The sequence below is a fragment of the Pteropus medius genome, unplaced genomic scaffold (genome assembly GCF_902729225.1).
Source record: "Pteropus medius unplaced genomic scaffold, Ma_sr-lr_union100, whole genome shotgun sequence".
Taxonomy (NCBI): domain Eukaryota; kingdom Metazoa; phylum Chordata; class Mammalia; order Chiroptera; family Pteropodidae; genus Pteropus; species Pteropus medius.
The window spans coordinates 23605815-23629864 of NW_024352787.1; the positions used below are offsets into that span (position 1 = coordinate 23605815).

A 24050-nucleotide genomic window follows, 5' to 3' on the forward strand; every position below is an offset into this window, starting at 1 on the left:
GGGGCGAGGGGAAGTAGAGACAGTAAAAGGGGTTAAGTATATGGTGACAGAAGACTTGACTGTATGGTGAACGCTCGATGCAATATACAAATGGTATATTATGGAACTGTACACTTAAAACTTATATAATCTTATTAACCAATGTTGCCTCGATAAATTTTTTAAAATTTAAGAAAAAAAGAAGCTAAAACTTAAGAAAGACTGATAGAGGTATTGCTCCCATTTCTGACCATAAGCGTGTTTTTGGGGGGTTCCTATAGATGCTGGGATCCTCTTGGATACCACCCTACCCCCCTCATTGCTGCCACCTTTTAGAAAGTACACCTACCGTTAAAACCCACGACTGCTTCACTGGCAGTGAAAGGTGCAGCATTCCCAAAGCCGCCTTCACTGAGAGCAGCTACGCTAGCAGGCGGGTTCCCCAGCACCTTCAGTCCTAAAGCGCACGGCAGCTATCCCCCAGCCCCTGGGCCAGACTGGTACTGGACCATAGCCTGTTAGGGACCTGCAGGAGGTGAGCAGCAGGCGAGCGGAGCTTCATCTGTGTTTGCAGCCTCTCCCCACCGCTTCCCAGCGCTAGCATCACTGCTTCAGCTCCACCTCAGATCATCAGGCATTAGATTCTCATAGGAGCCCCGGTCCCTGGTGCCAGAAAGGTTGGGGACCTCTGCTAAAGCACACGGTTAGCTTCGTGAACACTTGCTAGGACCGGTGGAAGCGGCACTTCCTCAGTAGGTAGCACACAGGAGGCTCTGTTTCAACCATAATGTAAAGAACATCTCTTGGGGTTGGAAGTCCATGACGGAGGCATAGGGGAAGGGAGAGGTGGGCCCAGGAGGTTGAGGAAGAGACCTTTAAAAAAATCTTACACTACACAACAGGAGTAAATTCGACAGAGATTAATTTTAAAGCCTTCTCAAAAGGAAAACCAGCAATCACCATCTATGTTTATTTGGGTATCTCCCGCTACCCCAATGCTTAGTGATTTACTGCTGAATCTCTCTCCACAGGACATTCCTTTCCCAGTTTCACTGATGTGATGTGATGTGACCATGCTTCACAGCTCTCTGATCTTCTACCTCTTCAAGACATACCCATTTTGGGTCCCATTTCCCAAGAGGTCTGCTCCTGGGGAGCCGACTCACTTGGCTGTAATGGATTAACTGCTGGTGTGTGTTAAGGTTTCTTGAGGGAGAGCAGTGGTAAGGGATCAGCGATGACAACACTGTGGCAGGAACTAAAATCAAAAATTTACTGAGTACTTATTATGGGCCATATCATTCTAGGTGTTTTGGATCCAGAGTAAAAACAAAACAAAACAAAACAAAACAGCAGCAGCTCAGAGGCTCTAAATAAATCGCTCGAGGTCACAGTCACACAGCACTATCTCGACAGAGCTGGAATTGCGCCCTTACCACCTCTGCCCTTCTAGGCATGTCCTACACCTCAGGCTGTCCGACTTCCACAGGGCACCTCATGACCAAACTTCTTGTAGCTATGGCCCACCCTGTGGGAATGCACGGTTCATGCACTTTTTACAACAACAGACTAGCTATCATGAAAAACTCGACCAGATATAGAGTGCCGTGGCCACTTTAAAACACATGTCTTACCATTAGGCAAAGACAATAGTAATGCCTACTGAGGCCAAAGGCCATCGATGAATGAGTATTAAAATTAGTTGGTTAAAGTATGGTAAGAAACAGGTATTTGCATGCATAGTCACAAACTATCTCTCCACGAGGTCCTTATTAATTTGAAAGGGAAAAGTAGTAACTCAACAGTGAGAAACCTGGTAGACATCACCTTAACCGAGTGATTCAAGTTTCCATCACCAGCAGTGATGCACTGAGAAGGGCACAAATGGTATAACCTCAGTCTAACCCAGAGAAAACGTCAGACTCCCAAACTGGAGGAGAGACAGTCAATAAAATGTCAAGGTTATACAGGACAAAGAAACACTGAGGAATTGGCCCCGATGAAGGAGAAGAGACAGATGATAATTAAATGCGGGTGAGATCCTGGATGAACCCCTGGACCAGAAAAAGGACGTAACTGGAAAAACAAGCGAACTTGAATAAGGCATGAAGATCTGGCTAACAGTATTGTTCGAAGGTCAATTTCCATGTTTAGATATTTGTACTATAGTTTTGTAAAATATAACATTAGGGGAAGCCGGGTGGAAGGTTTATGGGAACTTCTTGTACTATTTTCTGTCAAATTATTTCAAAATAAAAAAGTAAAAAACATTTAAAAACCCCCCAAATCCATGCTTTCAAAAATGATGACATTAATGTTGGAATTTGGGTACGGTGGCAAATGCTCTCACGTGGGCCCTCTGGGAGTCTGAGTGGCCAGTACAGAAGCAGTCACTTACTTGGCTGTTTGAAGGCTGGTCTCAAAGGTCAAGGTGGCTCAGTGTGTTAGTGCCTAGGGGTCTGGAACTCAGGAGCCTATGCCCCGCTCTGCTCACCAAGGTCAACTTTGCTTTTGGAGAGCAAATTTTAGCACACTCAGAAGAGAAGTCAGTAAAGTTGGCTCCCGGTAGGTATCAAGTCTAGGTGAGTTTTTAGAGGCTATTTCACTTTTTAGTAAAGAAGAACTAGGAGATGGTGGGAAAGCCAGCTCTTCTCTCTAAAGGATCACCTTTTACGTTTCTGAGGGAGATAAATGGGAAGGGAGGAAATGTTTCTGTTTGCATGGCTTTTCCCTTCTTTATCTTATGCCAGTGAAAGCAGCGCCCTACCTTACTTCCTGCCTAAAACCTTAAAGCAGACAGCTGCTTGTTCTACCATCGCTGCTTTGCTCCTCTTCCTTTGTACGCGGCAGCCAGGGGGCTGAGCCTCTAATCTCTAAGGGCCCTACCAGTTGTGACAGGCCACAGCTAGCCAGGTCCTGAAGAACTGCCCAAGGTGAGACTGCTGAGAACCGCTGGTCCTTAAGACTAGTGAATCCTGCATGTTCAAGGAAGGTAAATGAATCAACTCCATCTCAGCTACAGACCAGCAGCATGGAAGCTGAGTTCCTGGGCTGATTCTGCTGATTTCCTTAAAGAAAGCTATAAACCCAAGGATATCACTGAGTTAATGTTGGATCCACCGGAAGTTAGACACTAAAATAGTGTCATTAAGGATACATGTGGTGCAACTCCGATACTCACCAGAGAAATCATGAGGGTATTATAATCAAAGCATTAAAATTTTGCCTCAGTTCATCCCGTTTCGAGTTCCTCATTTGTAAAATCAAGGTTACGTATTCTTTCATATAGAGTGTTTATTATGAGGCTTAAGTGACTTAATGTATGGTGCTTTAATACATTTGGCATAGAAAACTACACAGTGTAAATGTACCTAACACTACTGAAATATATTCTTAAAAATGGTTAAGATGATACATTTTATGTTATGTGTCTTTTGCTACAACCAAAAAACTAAAGTCATTCAGCGTATCATTAAAAAGTACACAAACATCAGGTGCTATGACTGACGTACAGTTCTTTTGTTCTTAATGGTTATCATCACCACATATATTTATTCCTAAATTAGATGTAGACAAAACTCTAGTGTTCTGGCTGGGCTCCCACTCACTCCCACAGCTTCAATAGTCTCTGCTGCTCAGATGGTTCTTGGTCTCTCAGACACCGATCTATACTTCTCATCATGCCTACACTGTAAATGTGTACACTCTTCTAAACTCGTCCAGCTCAGGGTCCTGCAAGCCCCACCTAAACTCATATTTCCTGTATCCCTCACTCTTCGTGTCCAATCCCTGGCCAGTCAGCCTTACTTGAAACTTGAGTCACCCATGGCTCCTTCCAAAACCCCACATCCCAGCAGTCACAAACTCATGGCAATTCCACTTCAGAAACGCCCCCCAGATCTAACTCCTTTCTTATCACCTCTCACTTAGCCTATGATGACAACTCTCTCTTTGGTCACCTGGTCAAAGTTTCCCACCCTTCCATCCCATCCTTCCACCGCTGCCAGAATTTTCTTCCAAAAAGTCAAATCTGATGTCTCATTCACCTATACAAAGTACTCAGTGGGCTCCCATCTGGATCAAATCCAAACTCTTACCTTGCCGTACAAGGTCTATTTACACGGAGCTGTTATGTCACCCTACACTTACAGTCACATCTCCCCCACTCACTCCTGTGAACCTTGCTCCATATAAACAGAAGTATTTATGCTTCTCTCCATTTGCTAAGCCTTTCACACCTCTTTGCCGATTATCCCCACTGTCCTTGCTACCTGGCAATCATCTACATCCACACGTTTCAGCAAGATCTAACTCAAATGCTTACTCTCCTAGACAGCATCGTTCTTTTTTTCTGTGCTTTCGGACATCATGCCATTCCTCAGTGTATGCTGTGGAAGGGGGGGCTAGTTTACAATTCAAGGTACTTCAGCTTTCTCTTCAATTAGACTATCTCTCTGAAGGCTCGTTGTGTCTTCCTTATCTTCCCATTCTTAGTTCCGAGGACAGTGCTTGGCTCAGCACATAGTGAGGGCTAATTTGTTGAATGAACTGTGAGTGAGAGAAGACATGACTGAGCTTACTTCCTTTCAGTTTTAGCAAAATCATTTCCAGCAAGGCTGCCTGCTAGAGTTTAAGAAGTCCTGTATTAGACACAAATTACATACTCTGGGATAACGACAGTTACTTTGGACAAGTCGACAGTTACTTTGGACAAGTAAGTTACATTTAATACCCTAGATAAGTAATTTACTAATCGGCATCCCAGTGACTTCAAAGACCTCTGTATCTCTCAAGGGGCCTGTCTTATACTTGGGAGTAACTCATCATCCACTGCATTAAAATTATTAATGAATTCTGGACTATTCTGAATGAATGCACACATGAACCCATACTCTATAAAATACTGTGCCCTTCTATAACTTTAAATAGATTAACTTAAGCAAGATGGAACCAATCTGTGAATGTCACTTAACCGATCTGTGACTACTGTAATATAATTGTAAACATGTATTCATATTTGAGACCCTCTGATCACTATAAAGTGCTAACTTTGGATAATCAAAACAGGAAGTGCCTTTGAGTGCCTACCCCACATGGCAGGAAGGTTAGCTTATGCTTTATGGACACACTGTTGTCGGCCCAGCCCCCACCTTTCTCACTCGCAATACCACACAGAGTTACCTCCAGAGCAGCTCTTGTGGGTAAGGTCACCCATCTTTCTACCCACAGCTGACTGATCCAGCCATGAGCACCTGACTTCAGCTAGGTCAATCCACAGTCCTTTCTGGAGAACCTGTCTTCTGGAACCTAACCCAGCCTCAGCCAATCAGAATCCTTTCTTTGGATTTTAGTAACTGCAGGGGAAAAGAATAGACAGTCTCTCTTCCACTGGCTGAAGCTGAAAAGCGTGATGCTCAGGAGAATGGGTCATGATTGGAACCAATAAGAGAAACCAGTGTCACAGACAGTCAAGAACAAAGAAGACAGGCAAAATGAAGTAGGGACAAGTCAAGGAGGGGCTCAATTCCCTGTCCATGCTTCTCAAGTCCAGTCCTAGACCTCTGCCCTTCTGATGGTTTGGTTATTTCAATACTTACTCGTATTCCAAAAGCCTGTACATTTCTTTATTTGTTAGTTTTCATTTAATTTATGTTATTTGAAACAAACAAACAAAAACAAAACCATGCTAGTATAAACTCAGCCAAATCTGTTAAAACTTAAGAGCTTTAAAATGACCCAATGACTCATGAAAGGCTCTTGTAGGAGTTCTATTTTAAGGATTTAAGAATGTGGAGATCACGTATTTTACGTAGCTACAGAAGGGTGATGGAACCTTTCACACAATGAATAATTAATTGCTCTGTAATTGATTTGGTGGGTAAACTGAAAATTTTTTTTAATGTCTGCTCTTCTTAAAGTGGGCCTACCTGTACATCACAGAAGTTCAGGAAGAGGTGAGGATACAGGTACGACTTTACTTAAACAAGTAAATGGTCTACATATGTTGTCATGTTGTCTCTGGGGAATACATTATTTAAAATTATTGCTGCATTCTGAACAGGCCATCTGAGAGAGATAACTACTTTTCAATGACTGGATCAATATTTTTGTTCTTCTTCTTTACTACTTGAGTGATTGGATCTAAGGCCAGAGAAGAAAATCAGGTCAGTCCCCTGCACCTACTGCAACCCAGAGGGAAGATCAATGTGTGTGTTTCGGAGCCCGAGGAGAGGCGTGGAGCCAGGAGCACAATTCTTAAGTGTGCTAACTTAATGTCAAATTTCTCAGTGAGAAAAGCCATGCCTATCTATGGCTCTTCGGTTGCAGCATTTTAAAAACTGCCCTGAGGGTAGGTACAAGGTATAGCTTATTTTATGTGTGGTCTATTAAATGAGCTCATGAATTGATGACCCTCCCACATACGTAGTAGCCAAGGAGAGGAGCAGCAGCTTTTCCATTCTGTCCAGGAAAGGTAACATCTCAAGGTTGGAAGAGAGAGAGAGACCAAGGAGCTAAAGAGGTAGAGAGGAGCCTTTCTGTGGGAGAACAAAAAGTAATATCCACGCTGTAGGCACGTGTGGATGTTCAAATGTCCAGCACTCAGACTCCACCAGTATAGAATTTGTGATGATTTTACTCTGGCTGACAGAGTGGGCCCTGATCTGCATCCCGCTCATTACTGAGAGACAGCCTTAAACTGTGCTTTAAGGGACATGATTCAATGTAAGTTTATTACAGGTTTCTAATAAGAATGAGAAATAGGATGTTAAGCTTTTATAAAAATATAAAAGAAAATAAGAGAATAAGGCATTTTTCCAGAGTGACTGCTTACCTTTAACCTAAAAAAACAAAAATGACTTTCAAGCACCTTAGAAGTCCCATTTGCATGCGAGTAATGTGCTAACTGCAAATGGGACTTACTACCTGATTATAGCTCATCACAGAGCATCTTTTTTGAGCAATATTTTGTTGGGTGTCAGAATTGCAACTGAAAGTGATAAGATACTCTTTGAGCATTTCCTTTTGTTCCAATATATTACTCTTCTCCCTGGACTGTTCCTATCAATACTCGGACTTATTGGCATGTGACAGTAAGGGAGAACCAGCTTAGAGGCTAGGAGACAGCTTGGGTTTGAAAGCTGGTTCTGCCACTAACCAGTGCAAGGCTTTGGGCATGTTGCATAAGCTCTCTGTGATTCCTCCTCTGCAAACTGGGGATAATATTAGCACCTACCTATAAGGGTTGTGGTGTAGATTAAACAAGTCAATACATGTAAAGCGTATATAAAATATATATAGCACTGTTTAAATAACAATTATCTCTATGTAAAATAAAACACGACAGGATTTGAAGTCAGGGAGATCCGGATAAACGGTAAGAATCTCTCCTCTGCCACCATTAGGATATGAGGTAAAATATTGATTCTCTTTGAACCTCCGTTTCCTTATAAGTAAAATGGGGGGTAATCATGCCTACACTTTGTTGGGTGGGCGTGCAGACAGTATGTGATGTATAAAATGTCCTGACAACCATTTCCAACTGGGCTCGTGAGACTACCAGGCTCAGTCAAGCTGCGTGGATGGACACAGAATTGGCCATATGGAGAACCCACGCTTCCTTCCTTTTGTGTGTCCACAGCAGACAAAAACAATCAAAATCAGCTCAATCCTTAGCAGGACTTGTGCATACCCCGGGCTCTTCTTCGAGAAGGAGCTGTTGCCCAACCTACCCTGGGGGTTAAGATCGAGAAGAGAGATGGCAGACTGCAGCAGGCACTGTGGTCAGCCCCTGGTTACATGTACAAGGCAGCCAGTCGCCTGCCTGTCTGGGTGTCCACACGCCTGCAGGCTGACGCCCCGGGAATTCTTCCCCTGGCTTCCTTCTCAGGGCAAGAGGGGAGCCGCCCCTGCTTAGGCCACCTTCCCCCACCCCCACCCCCCACCACAGTACCTCTGTGCAGGAAGTCAGGGCCCTCGGACTCCCCATCAGACCACCTGCCTGAAGCACACACTGGAGCCGGGGACTTGCCTGAGAAGCCAGTAAAATTTTAATGCACTCTGTAGTGCGGTCATGTCATACTCGGTTATGGCAAATAATCCCAGATGCCTGCAGAGGTAAAATGGAGCTGTAATGTGCTTGCCTCCTAACCCGAGCTGACAGCAATGATGTACGACTACCATTAGCGGAAAATATCACTTCAACTAACCCATGATCCAGCTCCGCTCAGGGTCACATTATCCATGAGGAACAAATTACACTCCCAAAGTAAATACAAATTTTCTACACGAAATGGGTACAAAAAAAGGGAAGGGGGTGATCCGTTCCCTTCGCCAGCACACTGCTGAGTGACACAGATGATAAAGGACAGGACAAATCATTGGCTGACAGAGTGCTGTGCCGTAATCAGCTCAGCCGGCACGCACTCCAGCCGATAAATACTATATTCTCCCCTTAGTGGCAAATACATAATCTTTAACATGGACATGGCTGCTTCTGATACTTACTACCCTTTGGGCTGCAGGAACACCCCAGGTGGCCTTTGCACTCAGAAAAAGAAATGCCCCATGGCCTCTGCAGACCCAGAAACCCTCTGCAAGGGTGGTAGTCAGTGTCCGGGGACAGGTGAGGTTCTTGCGGTGGCAAACAACAACAGAGTGAAACTGCTTTGGGGGTGCAGTTCAGGGGCGGTGGTGATATCATGGCCCATTTTCCTATGTGCTGGTCACAGGAAGGAAACAGCTGGTCTCTTCTGGGGAGAGCACACGGATGCGAGAGGCTCTGTACCAGAAGCTCAGAAACGAGCCTCTGTTCAGGTCCAGTTCTCCCCCCACACTGCCTGGGAGACTGTGACAAGTCCATTTTCCTGTCTGGGACTTAGATAATCAACAAAGCAACTTGTAGGCGTAACACCAACATTTATATGGGACCTACTAAGTGCCAGGCATATGCTAGGTGTGGGGTACTTGCCGGAAGCCTATGATTTAATGAGAAATTAAATGTTTACGCATAGAAACACACTAAAAGAAGACTGGGTTCCTTCACTAAATATGGCTCACGCTTAGTCTGCTCGTTGGTGTAGCCTCCCTCCCTAATTCTTCGTGGTGGCCCACATGGTGGCCCACAGGCTGACCCCGTCACTCATCTGTAAGAATTGAAACACATACCTTGTAGCTCTTCCCTTCTCACCTTAAGACAACTGTTTCTCAGGTTAAAAAAAAATGACATATTTCAGAAGATCTTATACATCTGAGTTGTCAGTACATCCAAATTGTATTTATTCAATGTTTACTGAGCAACTGCCACATTTGATTTTTTAGGACCTAGTGGGGCTGTGGGTGGCTAGATAAGATACAATCCAGGTCTCTTGTAGCACAAGGAAGCGGGGGCTCAGAGAAGAACATTGCAAGGGTTCTCAGGTGGCACTCTGGGCACATTCCGACTCACCCTGACACAGGGAAGCAGCACGTTAGAGGGGATGAGCCCACACCCTGAACCGTAAGAGAGAGTTTATCCCTCAGCTCCATCCTTTACTAGCTACTAAGTTTCATTTCCCTGATTTGTAAAATGGTGACACCTGCTTGAGAAGATAAAGCCCTTGAAAGGAACTGCCATCAAGTTTGGTACATTGCAGGTGATCAGCAGTGTTGTACATGAGGATGCATATAGAGCCTTGCAATAAATATTTAAAAAGGACATATAAGAATGACATTTGTAAAGTGTTTTGAATAATCCAATATTCTCTTCAACACGATGCGATGCTTCTTATTATTTAGTTATTACTATTGATCCTAATCTCGTTTGTTCACTGCTCCCAAGAAATGAGCGACATCTACATTTTTCATCCAAGAAAGCAGGGAGTTGAAAAATCACTAAAAGTACCCTCTCCTAAAAAAATATAAAGTCTAAACTGAGCCCCTTGGGTACTACAAGCCCTCAAACCAGGGGTTCCTGGTCAATCCTTATTTCCAATGCTCCATTCCACTGTCTCTATAAACATGCATGCACTTGGCAGACCATGACTCAAGCCTGGGTTGGGACAGCAAGGGGGGAAGCTGCTTCTGGTCATCCTTTAAGTAACTGGAGATGCCATGTAGATATCCAGCTAGTATTTCTCAACATGATTCTCACGAGGACAAATAGGAAAAAGCTCTAAGATATATAAGAGGGCAATTTGACCTTCCCGGCTGTAACGTTGATTAAAAAAAATAAAAAGAAAAATAATATACATTCATCCATTGAATTTTTGGACTTCCAAAAGTATAAAGTTTGGCTGATTACTAATAACATCTTAACACAGAGATTTTATTATTTTTATTACACCTTAGTACAAATGCCTCTGCTTATAATCCTCCCACTATTCAGGTGATTCAGGGTTCATGGTTAATTTCATGAGGATGAAAGCCATCACTTCTATCTACCTAAGTCCTTCTTGGCTTTGCAACCTTCCCTTCAAGGTAAGCCATAAAATCTTAGCCAATGGCTCATTCTAAGAGAAAGCAGCTCATCTTTTCTCTGGGAATGTGGAATCATGGACTCGACCCCAAATGTTTCCAGGAGAATTCCTTTTATAGGTTCAAAAATTACTCATTATCAATTAAGTGAGTTCCTAACCACATTATGTAAGCTAGCTCTCCACTTGTTCGCATACACTCCTAAATAGAGGAATTAAGGAACAGAGATGAATTGCTCTGCTGCCTAGTAACAAGCACGGTGACAGACCTAACATAGTCAAACAACTACAACGCCCATGCTGGTTCACCAGTAGGTACTTGGAAAAAAAAAAATAAGTAAGTGGATATAAATGACTGACTGAATAAACCAACAAACAGGTAATAACCTTGTTCAGACTTAATTAAGCCTTTATGTAAGTTTGCTTCAGTTACTTGAAAAAGTCAACGGAGACCTATCCACTCTGTTTATTCCCACTTAGGAACTGGAGAAAGATGAAAGAATGGAGACAATCCTCATATAGTCTTCCTCCTACCTTGGCAAGAAGAAAATACAATCACATGTTAATTTCCCCTGGTCTGCCATGTTGTTGGGCCTACGAAAATAGCTACGCAGAAAATCAAGATATTCAGTGTTCGATCATTATATCCAGCTTTATTTTACAGGTGACAAAATTAGGACTCAGCAACAATAGGTAATTTTCCCAAGGCCAGACAGCTGGTTAGTGAGAAATAAGAAAAGGGTCTTCTGGGTATCCTTCTCCATTACCCACTTATGATGAACAGAACATCTAGAACCTGTTCTTCTCTCCATTCCTCTTAAGAAATAAGAGTTTAGCTGAAGATGTCTGACAAATTTCCAATAACTCTTGAATATTCATTTTACTGACTTACACTTAATCAAAAAATATACATTTATAACCTCTATTTTTTTTTCAGGTATATGACATGGTAGTAATAGACATACATTCTAATACGCATTCAATATGAGTGAAGCAATTTTTGATCTGGCAGAAAAATGCCATGATATGAAAAAGAGAAGAACTTAATGAAAGTCAGAATTTAAAATAATTTGCAGTAGAAATTTAATCCAAAGATGGCATTAATAGAAATTTTGGATAGATACGATGGAATTAAGCCAGTTGGAAATATGATGATGTTGGAAGAACAATAAAATTTCATTTTGATCCAGATATAATCTTAGAGGGGTAAGAAGAGGTTAAGGGGACAGGCACTGTGGAAATCAGGCATCCAAAACGGAAAGCTCTTGAAACTCAGTCAGAAATTGCAGAAATTCCCCAAATGAGCTAGGAAATTTACAAATAGCTTAGAAATGTCTTATAAGGAAATAGAATTGTAAAAGAAATGTAGAAGGCTGGAGAGGAGACCACATTTTTGTCAGAGTCCAGAAAAACTCTGGGATTAATATGAAGTATGCCCAGGTTGAGTATCAGTTTTCTGAACTTGTTTTGCTTCTCCCCTCCTTTTGGAGATGAGTATCTAGGAAAGGAAATGCAAATTTAGCAAATCAATGAACATTACTGAACACCTAATTTGTGCCAGGCATTAGGCTAGTGTGCTATGGGTCTAAAGAGAAGAACATAGGCCCCTGCTCTTCTCCTGGACAACAGCTGTTTGCTCTGCCGCTGTGCAACTGGAAGGGAGGAAAAAATTCCTTTCTCTAGTTGCAAAATGGGACAGCATCTCGAAGTTGTCTCCTGATCAGAACTTGCCCTATCTCAAAACCAAGGGTGGGGGTTCTACAAGCAACAGTGAAGGCCTTCTGAGCTTCTGGAATGTTGCTGAGGGTGCATGACCTTTACCTTTTGTGAAATGTGGGCAATCAAAGGATGAGACTCTTCCACTATAAGCATAAGCTACATGCCCAGTCTTCGGTTTGATATCTCAGCAGTTTCTGAGTCCTTCAGGAGCCAAGTTAGGCATGTGGTTTGTGTTGAGTTAGGAACATAAGCCTCTGCTGGTTTTCTTGCTGCTTTTCTTAGAAGCTTCCCCTTTCCCACACAAGTGAAAGCAAAATGATCATGCCAATAAATTTAGCATGAATTAAAAAAATGATAATGCACCAAAAAGTGTGTGTGTGTGTGTTTGGGGAGAGGGCGCTGATGCGGAAAATCAGTGGTGCTGCACTTGCCTTAAGCCCGCTTCCCAGCAGACTGTCCCAGGTACTGGTGACCAAATCACAGGAGCCAAGCAACCTTCTCTAGGTTGGTCACTCAAATCGCTAAAAGCCCAGAGAGAGAAACTGCAATCAGGAGCCATGGTGAACACTTCGTTAGGAAAAGGACAGTTCACATTTATGAGGAGATGTTGCAGGTTGTACCGCGTGCACGTTATGCCACACATCTATAAACATACGCACGTGGGGGCACGTACACAAACACCTCTAGAGCCCTCAAGTCTTTCCTCTAAGCTGTCACATTTTTCAGAGCATAAACAAGGGCAAAGTATATATTTCTCTTTGACATTTGTTATAAGGCAGTAGTTCTTAAAACCCATTGTTTTACCTAGAAGCTTTTTAAAATGTGGAAATGCTGTGGCCCCTCTGCAGATGTACTGACTCAGAGCCTCCGCTGTGATGGGGTTCCGGGAACCAACAGTGTGGCATGTGGGACAAGGCCTGTGAAGTCTGGTTAATTGCCATCTGATACTTCCAGGACAGATGCTTGCTCTTGGCTCTAAGACTGTGCCCAGAAGAAAGCGTGATGTTTAAGATAAAGAGTTAAAAAAAAAAAAAAAAAACTGTTTGGGGACCCTTCAGAATTTCACAACCCGTCCATTCAGCAGAAGCTAGAAGAAGCGCCCCTGGGGATGAAAGCTGAGCTTCAGGTTGTGGGGGAGAAAAATCACACCTCAAGTCCTCTGGAAGGTTTTCTGGCAGAGCCTGAGCTTTCTAAAGAGGAAGATGGCCTTCTCCCTTCCCTAAGTGATTCTCTCTGCACTCCAAGTAAAACTAATGGAAGCTAATGTTTATAGAGCACGTACTGTGGACCAGGCATTGAGCCAAGCGCCTTCACTGAATTGTTACAAGGCCGCACGCAAGCAGAGCTTCATTATTGCCATTTGGCAGATGAGAGAACTGAGGCTTGTCCACAGCCACAAAGTAGCAAGGGACAGTCAGAAACAAGTTGAGGCCATGAGACTCAGAGGCCCAAGTGTCTGACCACTGGGCACTACGCCTTCCAACCAGCTCTGTCACATGGCCACACAGTAAAAAGGAAGTGAGTAGATAAAGAATTACTTTTAATCTCCACATTATTTCCGTAGCCAGATTGGGTAGGGGGTGTTTCCTAGCATAATGGTCTGCTGCCAGGGGTAGAGAAAGAAAGGAAACAAAAGAAAATATAGTCTTATGTGTGGAAATATGCGTGTTTCCTCTCTGTTCTCATGATACCAATTCCTTTTGAGTGGGGGATTGGGATAACTGCTTAATTTGGGTGATTAAGGTGCCAAGTGCTGCCTCTTTTCTTTGTACTAACTACAATGAAGACAAGCCCACAACTAAGATGCAGCGTTCACAGCCTTCTCTAAACTCAATTTCTGCTCTTCATCGAAGTCTTCCAGGTTCTTTGACATTAATATGAAATGTATTCTCACGGCTGGGAGGGGAGGCGAAGAGAGACACTTTGCTCGGTGTCTCATCAAAGTCTTTTCCATGCACGAATATGTCTCCTGCATTTATAGAAAGCTCTGTTTTTTTAGCCCCTTTCCCAGTCACTTCCACATTAATTAGTAAAGGTATCATTTTATAAATTACAGCTTCGTATCAGAGGAAAGCAGAGTTTATCTTAATTCAGTCAGCTGTGTGAGATATACTACCCTAATTTTAGACCGCCAGTTCTGCAGATTCCCCATGGACTAAGAGAATGACAGGTCTTCCAGAGAGAAATCCCAGTGGGTCTCCTACAAGTCTCACTTTTGCCTCCAACAGCATCCCTGGTGGAGTTGCTGAAGGGATCCCAGGACACTGAGTGGCATCTTTTCCACCATTAGCAATTCAGATTTGAATGCGACCCCTCCGAGCAGCACATGAAAGCAGCTCTGGTTAGCTCCGGGGCTCTGAGGGGGCCCAGGCAAGAGGGTATGGCGCAGAGGGGGCTGCCAGGGCGCAGAGGGGGTTGCCGGGGCCCAGGCTCTGGATCAGAGCGTAAGTCTGGGAGAATGACATTGAAGTAGACAACAAACACCGGACAGTCTCGGTCCAAAAGGGGAAGACTGCAATTACAGAGCTCTGATTGCTCCTGCCAGGAGCCTGCCAGGAGCCCTCGGGAGGAATGCCTGGGGGTGGGGAGCAGGGCAGGGACAGATGATGTGAGTGCCATTGTAGAGCAGCTCCCAGTTAAGAGAAGAGGTCCTGCCGGGACACCAGAGTCCACAGGGGAATATGGCTGAGGCTGGAGGTGCGCACAAGTCACAGGAACATTCCAAACACCCCTCTCCTCCTCCGTCGTCACCTACAAACATCTCCTTATTCTCCATCATTGCCCTGAAACCATCCTAAACTCTGAGTGGTGGGTGCTGGCTACTTTCTCACCGCCCATTGGTCTGGTCTGACACTTGGCTGCTTCCTGCACTCAGAGATGAAAAGCTGAGCAGCAATGACAGGAATTCAGGTCCTGGGACAGCGTTAGTTCAGGTGCTGTCAGTAGGCAGGAAACACCCAGATCCCTCTGAAAACCACAGGCAGCTCTCATAATTCCACAAATTATCAGTTTGATGATCATCTAGACAAGCGGTGCTAGATACCTCCAAAGATTCGGAGGTAACAGGCCTGGGAGGAGGCCCAGGCGCTGCGATTTTTACAGCTTCCCAGGTAACTCAGATGTGCAGTCAAGGTTGAGACTACTGATCAAGACACCTACACGGAAAGCAAAACTGGACATCCTTACCACCTTCTATCAGTGGAGACTGATGACACTTCTGGATTTCACAGTGTCTTCTAAAAACGAATGCCTGCTCAGCTATGAAACCCCAAAGAAGGCTCATCCCCTTGGAGAAGTGCCACACACTTGAAAAGTGAGATCAACCATCACCTGTAACAGAGCTCCTGGGATGGCAGAAAGTACCAGTCCCTCCCTGGGTGCCTGTTACAACGACTGCCATGTAGGAATGTGGCCTGATGGCTCCAAGGGGCCAGTGGGCACGCCTTGAACACTGAACCTCTGCTGCTGTCCATGTGCTTCTGGAGACCCCTACACCTGGTGCCCGAGACACCAGGGGGCCTACTTCTAAGGAGCTAAGACTTCTGGGGGCTGCAGTAAGGAAGCTCCTACTTGTCAGTTAAACAAAAGAATAATCCACAGACCCCTTTCCAGTGTGTACTTTCGCTGTCATCCAACAGCCCATTACCATGTCACAGCACAGCGCACCCTTCCATAGGTCACTTTGTTTAAAATGACATGGATAATGCACATGTCAGCAAGCTGACAGTCCTGGCCGTCCTTCAGAGATAAAAACCTCAAGGCGAGAGCCTGTTCTTATCTGGGGACATGCATTGGTCTATCATCCAAGTCAGGCAGAACATGATTTCTCCAGAGAACACTTTTTTCATTTCCTGATTTTAAAGAAATCAAATAAGCACCATTTGTCTTCATCTGAATATGCTTGACCTGCTCAAATGATGATGTCTTGCATTTTATAACAGGCTACATATGCTGAATTCAAATTAACAACAGTACAGAACAAGAGCCTTTACATTCCTCTTAGAGGCTGGCGGCAGAGAAGAAGGAAAAAATCTGGGCTTGATAGAAAGATGTCACTAAATGCTAACCGATGAGTAAAATCAGCAAACGTGTAGGAGGTGACAGGCGGAGAAGAGGGCTCAAGAAAGCCAGCTATGCAGGACAGACCCAGAAATTGAGGAAGGGAGGACAAGTCCCCTCCTTTTGGTACACGGAAACCAAGATATTCAAAATACATAAAGTAGAAATAAAATTGGGAAGAAATTTAGTTGGGGGCTTGGACATCTGGGAAGAAAGACCAAACAGACAAATAATCCCTTTGTTTCAGGCAGCAGGAAGTTCACTTTACCAGGTAGTGATCCAATCTTCTGAAAGCTCAAAAACAGCTCCTTTTCTTGATCCATGTTGAGCTGGATACACAGAGGCTGGTGGCCATCAGCCTCGAAACAAGGTATGTACCTGCTGGAAGAACTGCCCTCCCACCTGGCCATCCACCTGGATGAGAAGAGAGCAGTCCCCACGTGACTCCCCCTGCCCACCCCTCACCCCATGATGACATTCCTGAAAAATACCATTAACATTTCTATCAGAAAGACCAATGTGTACAGAAAAGCAGGAAGAAACATATGAGTTAGTAAAAGAAATGAAAATTATAAATACACACTAGCACATTTAATGTTCCAATCAAGGTTAAAAAAATAAAAATCAGATGGCTATTAAAATAAATAACTCCCTCTTTTAAAATGTTTTATAAAGTAAAGACTTAGTGTCACATATATGCAGTATTAAAGGGCTTTTAAAAAATTAGTGGACCTCACAAATTAAATGTTATTTCTTGTCACAGAAAATGTCACTATGTGAATAAAGTCTGCCTTTACAGGAGAGAAAGGTGCTGGCACCATGAAGCTGGCACGCACCACCTGCAGCTGCGTGTGGGAGAACCACGGTGCCCGCAGTGTCTTATGTACTGTGCCCACAACGGGCGGAGGGTCTTACCTTCTCTTCCTGGTCACTGTCGCTGTCACACTGAAAAGGAAAACGAGAGAATAAGAGTTAATGCAAAAATTGAGTAGGTTTTTGCTTTTGATACACACCCAAAAAGCAAGACAAGTAAAGGAAATAGGAAACGTTGCCTGAGCTGGAAAGTGTTTCTTCAGCTCCAGTGCTGGTAAACAGATAAGCAAAATGCCGAGAAGCGCTCTGTTGATTTCTTCTGATGCCTGTGCTCTGTGGCTCTTCCTGTGGGCAATCTGGCAAGCTCTCAATTACACTGGTGAGACCTCCCAGCCCCCACTCCACTGCACGGCTGAGGGGATGCCCACTGAAGAGCCAACCAAGCCACAGGATTAAGGTGAATCGAGATCATTCAATGGGATTCAGAGCAAAACCATTTCTTTAACAGACCTTCTACCTTCTGCTAATGGCAATGGCTCTATCTCCCCTGGTGCTTTTCTAGAAGTAAAGGGGTAAATCTCCGGGCATTGCATTCTCTCATTTGGACTTTCAAGGAAACAAGACATGATGGGCAAGTCTCACTATTTGTGAGCTGCCTTTTCTAGGGTCCAGAGGCCCAGCAAATAGAGGGGAGATATTCCCTATTAAAAAAGATGCCAAGGACAAGAGGCCAAGGTAACAAATCAACAATATATAGGTCAAAAAAAAAAAAAGTTTTAGGGGAGTAGACTCACACCATGTCTAACAGATCCCAAATTCCAACTGTTGATCTGGGTTTGGGATAACCAGAGAATGAATGATAATTAACTCAAAACTTTGGGTTCCTGACGAGAAATAAAGAGAAAAAAAAGAACACTTTTTTTAAAAAAAAACAAAAAAACTAAAAGTGTTTTGTTATCCAATATTTTATTTTTAAAAAGGGGATATGTTTTATTAGAGTAAATGCACAGTAGATAACCATAACCATTCCTTCACTCGACAGCCCTTGATAAGCATTACTAAGCTGGATAAATATTCAATCGAGACACAGGACTGGCCTTAATGTTGCTTTCAGTTTATCGGTACATTCAGGCACCACTTAGAGACCAGGATCTGTTTTGAGAACTGCGTTGTTTGGCGATTCCATCATTGTGTGAACTGCATTTACACAAACCTAGATGGTCTAGCCTAAAATACACCTAGGCTTTATGGCATAGCCTAAGTTTCCTAGGGTACAAGCCTGTACAGCATGTTATGGCACAAATCAAGACAAGATTAAATCAAGCATAAGAGCAAATGATGCAATCAAGAGGGTTAATAAACACAAGATGCATGAGGCTGCTGCCATTGTAACACGGCACACCGATTTCTGGCAATTTTTTTTATAAGTAGAAAGAATACACTCCAAAAGAACAATAAAAAGTATAGTAAATACATCAACCAGTAACCTAGTTGTTTATTATCAAGAATTATGTACTGTACATAATTGTATGTGCTGTATACTTTCATGGACTGGCAGCACAGTAGGTTTGTTTGCACCAGCATCACTACAAACACGTGAGTAACGTTTTGCACTATGATGTTATGACAGCTACAACATCACGACAACATCAAAAACAGCAACAGTTTTTCAGCTCCATTATAATCTTATGGGACCACTGTCATATGTGGTCTGTCGTTGACCGAAGCATTGTCATGCAACGCTGCAGAGATAGAGTTAGAACACAAACACTGAGTAGGCCGTGGCACAGTCAGAGCTGTACGCCATTAAGATGACTCTTCCTGTGGGATGGAGGAGAGACAGTACACAGTGGGGAAAAACACAGGTCATGGGGAAGACCAGTTTGGCAACCATTACTCTGTCTAAGCCAGCACGGTGTGTGGTTTGAGAAAGGAATGAACAGATGGCTGAGCAATTCTGAAGATAGAACCAACAGGACTTGGTAACACATGGATATGGGAAGCAAGTAAGAGGAATGAGTCTAGGGTGATGCCAAAGTTTTTTAGTGTGGCCACCTGGATGTGGGAGTTGATGCTGCTTTGAACAGAAACAGAAAATAAATTTGCTTATACAGAAGCCACTACTGGCTAGATACCCACAGCCATTCACAATCCCATCTCCACAGACTGTACCTTTTCCCGACATTTTGAGATTGAAAAAGTCAGATATTCTCTCTTTCTCTCTCAACTCCCCTTAAAGCTAAGGGTAGTCATAAGACACATTTTTGGTTGAGACTTGAAATGTCTGCCGAGGATTCTGGAAAATTTTTCTCTCCTCATGAAAAAAAAAAGAGCGGAGTCAGGGGAGAAAAGCAGGAAGTACTTGCCTCTTGCCTTTGAACATGATTGAATGAGAATGTGATGCTCAGATCTGTGGCAGCCATCTTGCAATAATGAGACAAAAAGTTTAAGTACAAAGTCAAGATGGTTGAGCCAGGAGCAGAAAAGGCCTGTCACCACTGAGCCACTTGAACCAACCTCAGAGCAGCCCGCCTCTGGACTTTTCTGTTCAGTAACAATAAGTGACACGAATGTTTAACCCACTGTTAGAGTGCTTTAAAGTCAAAGTAACAAGAACCTCATGGACATCTTGGGAAGCTCCTTCCTCTTCCAGCCTAAGCTCTCTGCACTACAAGCATTTAGAAACTCACATCGCAACCCTACTGACCGGAGGCTTATAACATTTTCTACCTTTTCCACACTGGCTCCCCAGTGCTATGGGGTTATCAGAGTTTTAGTAACAGTGCTTTAACTGTTACTAAACTGCATTATTTTCGACCAAGCTTCCAACCTCCGATTATCTAAACTTTCTTTTGCCTGATGGTTGATTTCTCTATCATAATAAGTCAAATGAGTTGAGAAAGAAAACGGGTGACAAGAGGACTCTGAAGGTCTTAGACCAACAGACGGATGAGGAACAACAGTTCTCCTGCCAGCGTGAGTTTTCCACTGCCTTTAATTAAGTCTTCCTTGAGGTTCCTAAGTTCTGGGCACATTTTCAAGAGTGAAAAAGCACAATTTGGGAGGGGTGTGGAAGAGAGAAGAGTGTTTTGCCAGGCAGGCTCATTTTCCCAGATGTTCACAGCCCGTCTTGTGAGGTAATCAATGACAGCTGAAGGCTGTGGCAGAGCATTTGCCCACATTCCCCGAGGATTGGTGTGCAGGGGGCAGAAGGAGAGAGGAGGTCCACCCCTACCCCCATCCTAACAGCAGTGTATCCCTGGGAGTGGTTATTTCTATCAAAGTGTTAAGCTTCCTGCTTTCCAACAGTCCAGTTCTAATTTCAAGGTCCACTTAATTCCGCATCAAGTAATTACTGATATACCCAGAAGCACCTTGTCTCCAGAGTTAAGCATATGGTGAAGAACTGAGACCTACTGGTATCCATTATGGAAGCAGCATGGATGCCAAGCCGATTAAAAATGCTCAGGCTCCCCACACAACATGCCGGGTGAGTGACAGCTCCTCGACAAGGCCAGTCGCAGAGTCTGCCAAAACAGTCTCTGCTGCACAGGGGCCCACATGGTGCGTTGAGAAAACAGTTCCATTTCTGGTATTAAATTCCCATACTGACCCGAGGACTTTGCCGTGAGCTCAGCAGGAGCGCACCATCCAATTTACAGCTCCGCTCTCTGGAGCCTCGAGTGCCAGCCCCTGGCAGAGACGAATGATGGTCAACCCCTCCAGCTCATAAATTATGCAAAGGCAATAAATGCACTCAGCAAACAGCGCCTAACGTTTGCCTAGCCTGGCTCCTAACACACTCTGTAAAAAGCCAGAAGCTCAACACATACAAGAGGTCTATTCCACTCATAAAGGGGGTTTGTTGACAACCCCAGACAGAAAGCGAGCCACAGTCCTAAGGAGTCTTTCTGCTTCACTGGCAGTGGTTTATGGGCCTGCTTTATGAAAAAGGGAGGCTGTTTTACAGAGTCGGTGTGGGGAGAATTCATGGTCTCAAATTCACATTTAATACACTGTATGGCTTTCATACCCGAAGTTCAATACATGGTGGATTTTTGGCCAAATGATTTTTGGTCTTGAAAGGTTAAAAGAAGTGTCTGCTCCCCAATCCCTGGATACCCACTCAATTTATCAGAGTTCACACTGAGCCACCTCCTGATTCAGGTTTATGTTCTGCATGAGGCTGGGAAATGGAAAAGGCATGTCAAATGCAGAAACAGGGTCTCAGCTGATTTGACCATTTTAAGCTTTTTGACATCGGGGTCCTGCATTGGTTTATTAGCAAACAGGTTGCACACTAACGACCAGCTTGAGGTGAGGGAGTACTCTCCATGACTAGATTTCAAAGCCCTTTGTGTAAAGCTGAAAATATTTTCCTCCATTTTATAAGCGACAAATGGAAAGGAACAACCAGCCCTTATACTCCAGCCCAGGAAGAATTCTTGGTCACTCGGCCTTCAGACAAAGACACCACTCAGACAGAAGAAAATGGGAGGCATGAAATCCAAGCCATTTATCTCAAATGTGGAACTAGAAGAGGACTCGTTCCTCAGCTGAGTACCTGCAGCTGTTGCAATACATCGCCATCAACTTCATCATCACTTTCTCCTCTTTCTAGCTTCACAAATTAGACATGAACCTTTAGAGGCACCTTCTTTCTTTCCTAGTCATGCCCTCACCTTAAACTCTTCAACCAACCAACCAACCAACCCATCAACCCCCAGCCAACCCATCAACCCACCAACCAACCCACCCACCCACCTAATAGTTTTTTCTTTTAAAACTTAATACATATTTATTGACTACATTTTTTAAAGTCACCATAAACCTACCATCCATAGATAAACACTGTTAACATATTTGTGTAATTCTTTCCAGTCTTTTCTCCATCCTCTCCATCCTTCACACACACATTTTAAGAAATGAAATCCTACTATTTTGTGATCTGCTTTGTTTTCATATAATATGCCAACTATTTTAGTTTAATGAGTGAAATTTCCCCTGTACCATCACTTAAAAAAAAAAAAAAGGCTGCATTGCAATCCATTGTTTGAATTGTAAGTAATCTAGTAAAAAAAAATTCCCGGGTGCTGGATATTTGAGTTGTTTCAGCTGAACATCCTGGAATCTCCCCCTTGTATGTCTTCACTGACGTTGCTCTTTCCTAGCACGTTCCTTGGCCCTCCCTTTTCTGCATATCCTTTAAAGTCACTGTCTCCCCAGAGCTGCACTTGCAGTTCTATTGTTTCTCTACGATTTCCAGGGGAGCCCTTAAAGATTCCCTTGGTTCCACCTTCCATGTATATGTTGAGATTAAAAATCCCTATGCCCACCATTTGCCAGCTACGGGACTGTGGGAAAGTTATTTAAACTCTCTGCGTCTCAGTTTACGTATCTGTAAATGTGGGTAATAATGGTATTTCCCTCATAAGACGAGAATAAAATGAGTTAATACTGTAAACAACTTGGACAGCACAGAGCATGTGCAGACAATAGGTGTGAACTATGTTTACATGTTTCTGTTTGTCACACCCCCTTCCTCAAGCCCGGTAAACACCTCAGCCACAAGTCTCCGTCTGAACCTGGACTCACCATCCTTTGCCTACCCCAAACCTGCCCCTCTCCCCGGCTGTTCCCACGGCATCACCATGCAGTCACTCAAGTGTCTAAGTGAAGAGTCTCGGTACCACCCTTGAGCAGACTTAGCTCCCGTTCTCGCCCCACATTACGGATTCCACCTTCGAAATCCTCTCCATTTCCACGGTCATGGCCGCTGCTTTAGCTCAGGCTTTTATTTGATCATTATAAGGGACTAAAGGCTGCTTTCCAGGGTCTGTGGTCTTTTCTTTTTCTACTCTAAATCCTTACTGACCAGAATGGATTTCCTATATTTCAATTTGATCATGACACTTCCCATGGCCTACAGGGCCATGAAAACTCTTCTCATTGTTTCCAGCTCCCACACTCCCAGCTTCTAAGCACTCTTTCCACACAGTGCTTTGCAGGCTTTCTGTGGAGAAGGACCATTTGTTTTTGTTTTGTTTTGTTTTCTTTCCAATACATCATGGACCAATGCTTTTGAAAAATACAGCAAAAGATAAATTGTTGGAAAAATGAAAAAGAAAAGATATATAAAAATGTTATTATTCTATTTAAGAAAGATAAAATTACTCTATTGAATTGCTGTATAAGTTTCCAAATGCTTACTCTCAACTGCCGTACTAATCTCACAGAGTAGACTAGTTACAGACAGCTCATGGACTACTGGCCTTGGTCTGCCTCCACACTTCTGAGTGGCACTATGCTAACAGGTCCCTTGCTGTAGACACACCAAGGCACACTTGGTCACACCCTCAGGCCTTACTATCTCTGCACTTAATTCCCTCTGCCTGGAATTCTATTCCATCAAGTTTCTATCTAAAACCCTTTAATGCACCTTTAAAAACAAAGTAGCCTCGGAATCTTCCAATACTCTTCTTAGAATTAAGAATTCTTAGAATTCCAATACTATATATATATATATATATATATATATATATATACATATATATACATATATATATACACATATATATGTGTGTGTATATATATATATAATTAATTAATTGCCTGTCTCCATTTCTTACAAATTTGTATTTTCACTGTTTGCCACCAAAAGTCTTCCCTACTAGAACGTGAACTCCACACAGGGCAGTGCTTTGCTCATCTTTGTATCTCCAGGCCTCAGGACATAGTGTAGGTGCTCAACCATACTGATCAGTCTTTCTCATTCTTTAGAATTCTTCAAACTGTAGTTGATCCCATGCAGCATGAGCAACTATGACTTAAAAGACAAGTAATTCCAAAGAAAGAAGGCACAGAAAACACAGACCAACTGGATTGCTTAATACAATGGGGTGTAGGTTTGAACATACTGGGCAGGGTTAAAATTGTTAGCAGAGCCTAGAGTTGGGGCCCAGAAGAAAATATCTTCCATTAAAAGGGCCAGAAAAGATGTGAGTATAATTTTATTGTATTTCCTCAAAG

The 24050-nt window shown here is 43.4% G+C and overlaps 1 protein-coding gene across 1 annotated transcript in view; it reads right to left on the bottom strand.

Annotated features, from left to right (window-relative positions):
* AUTS2 (activator of transcription and developmental regulator AUTS2) overlaps window positions 1–24050 on the bottom strand; it is a 1077358-nt gene that overhangs the window by 298221 nt on the left and 755087 nt on the right. Inside the window, 1 exon segment of the mRNA XM_039849320.1 lies at window positions 17124–17153. Within this exon segment, the coding sequence (XP_039705254.1) occupies window positions 17124–17153 (30 nt within the window).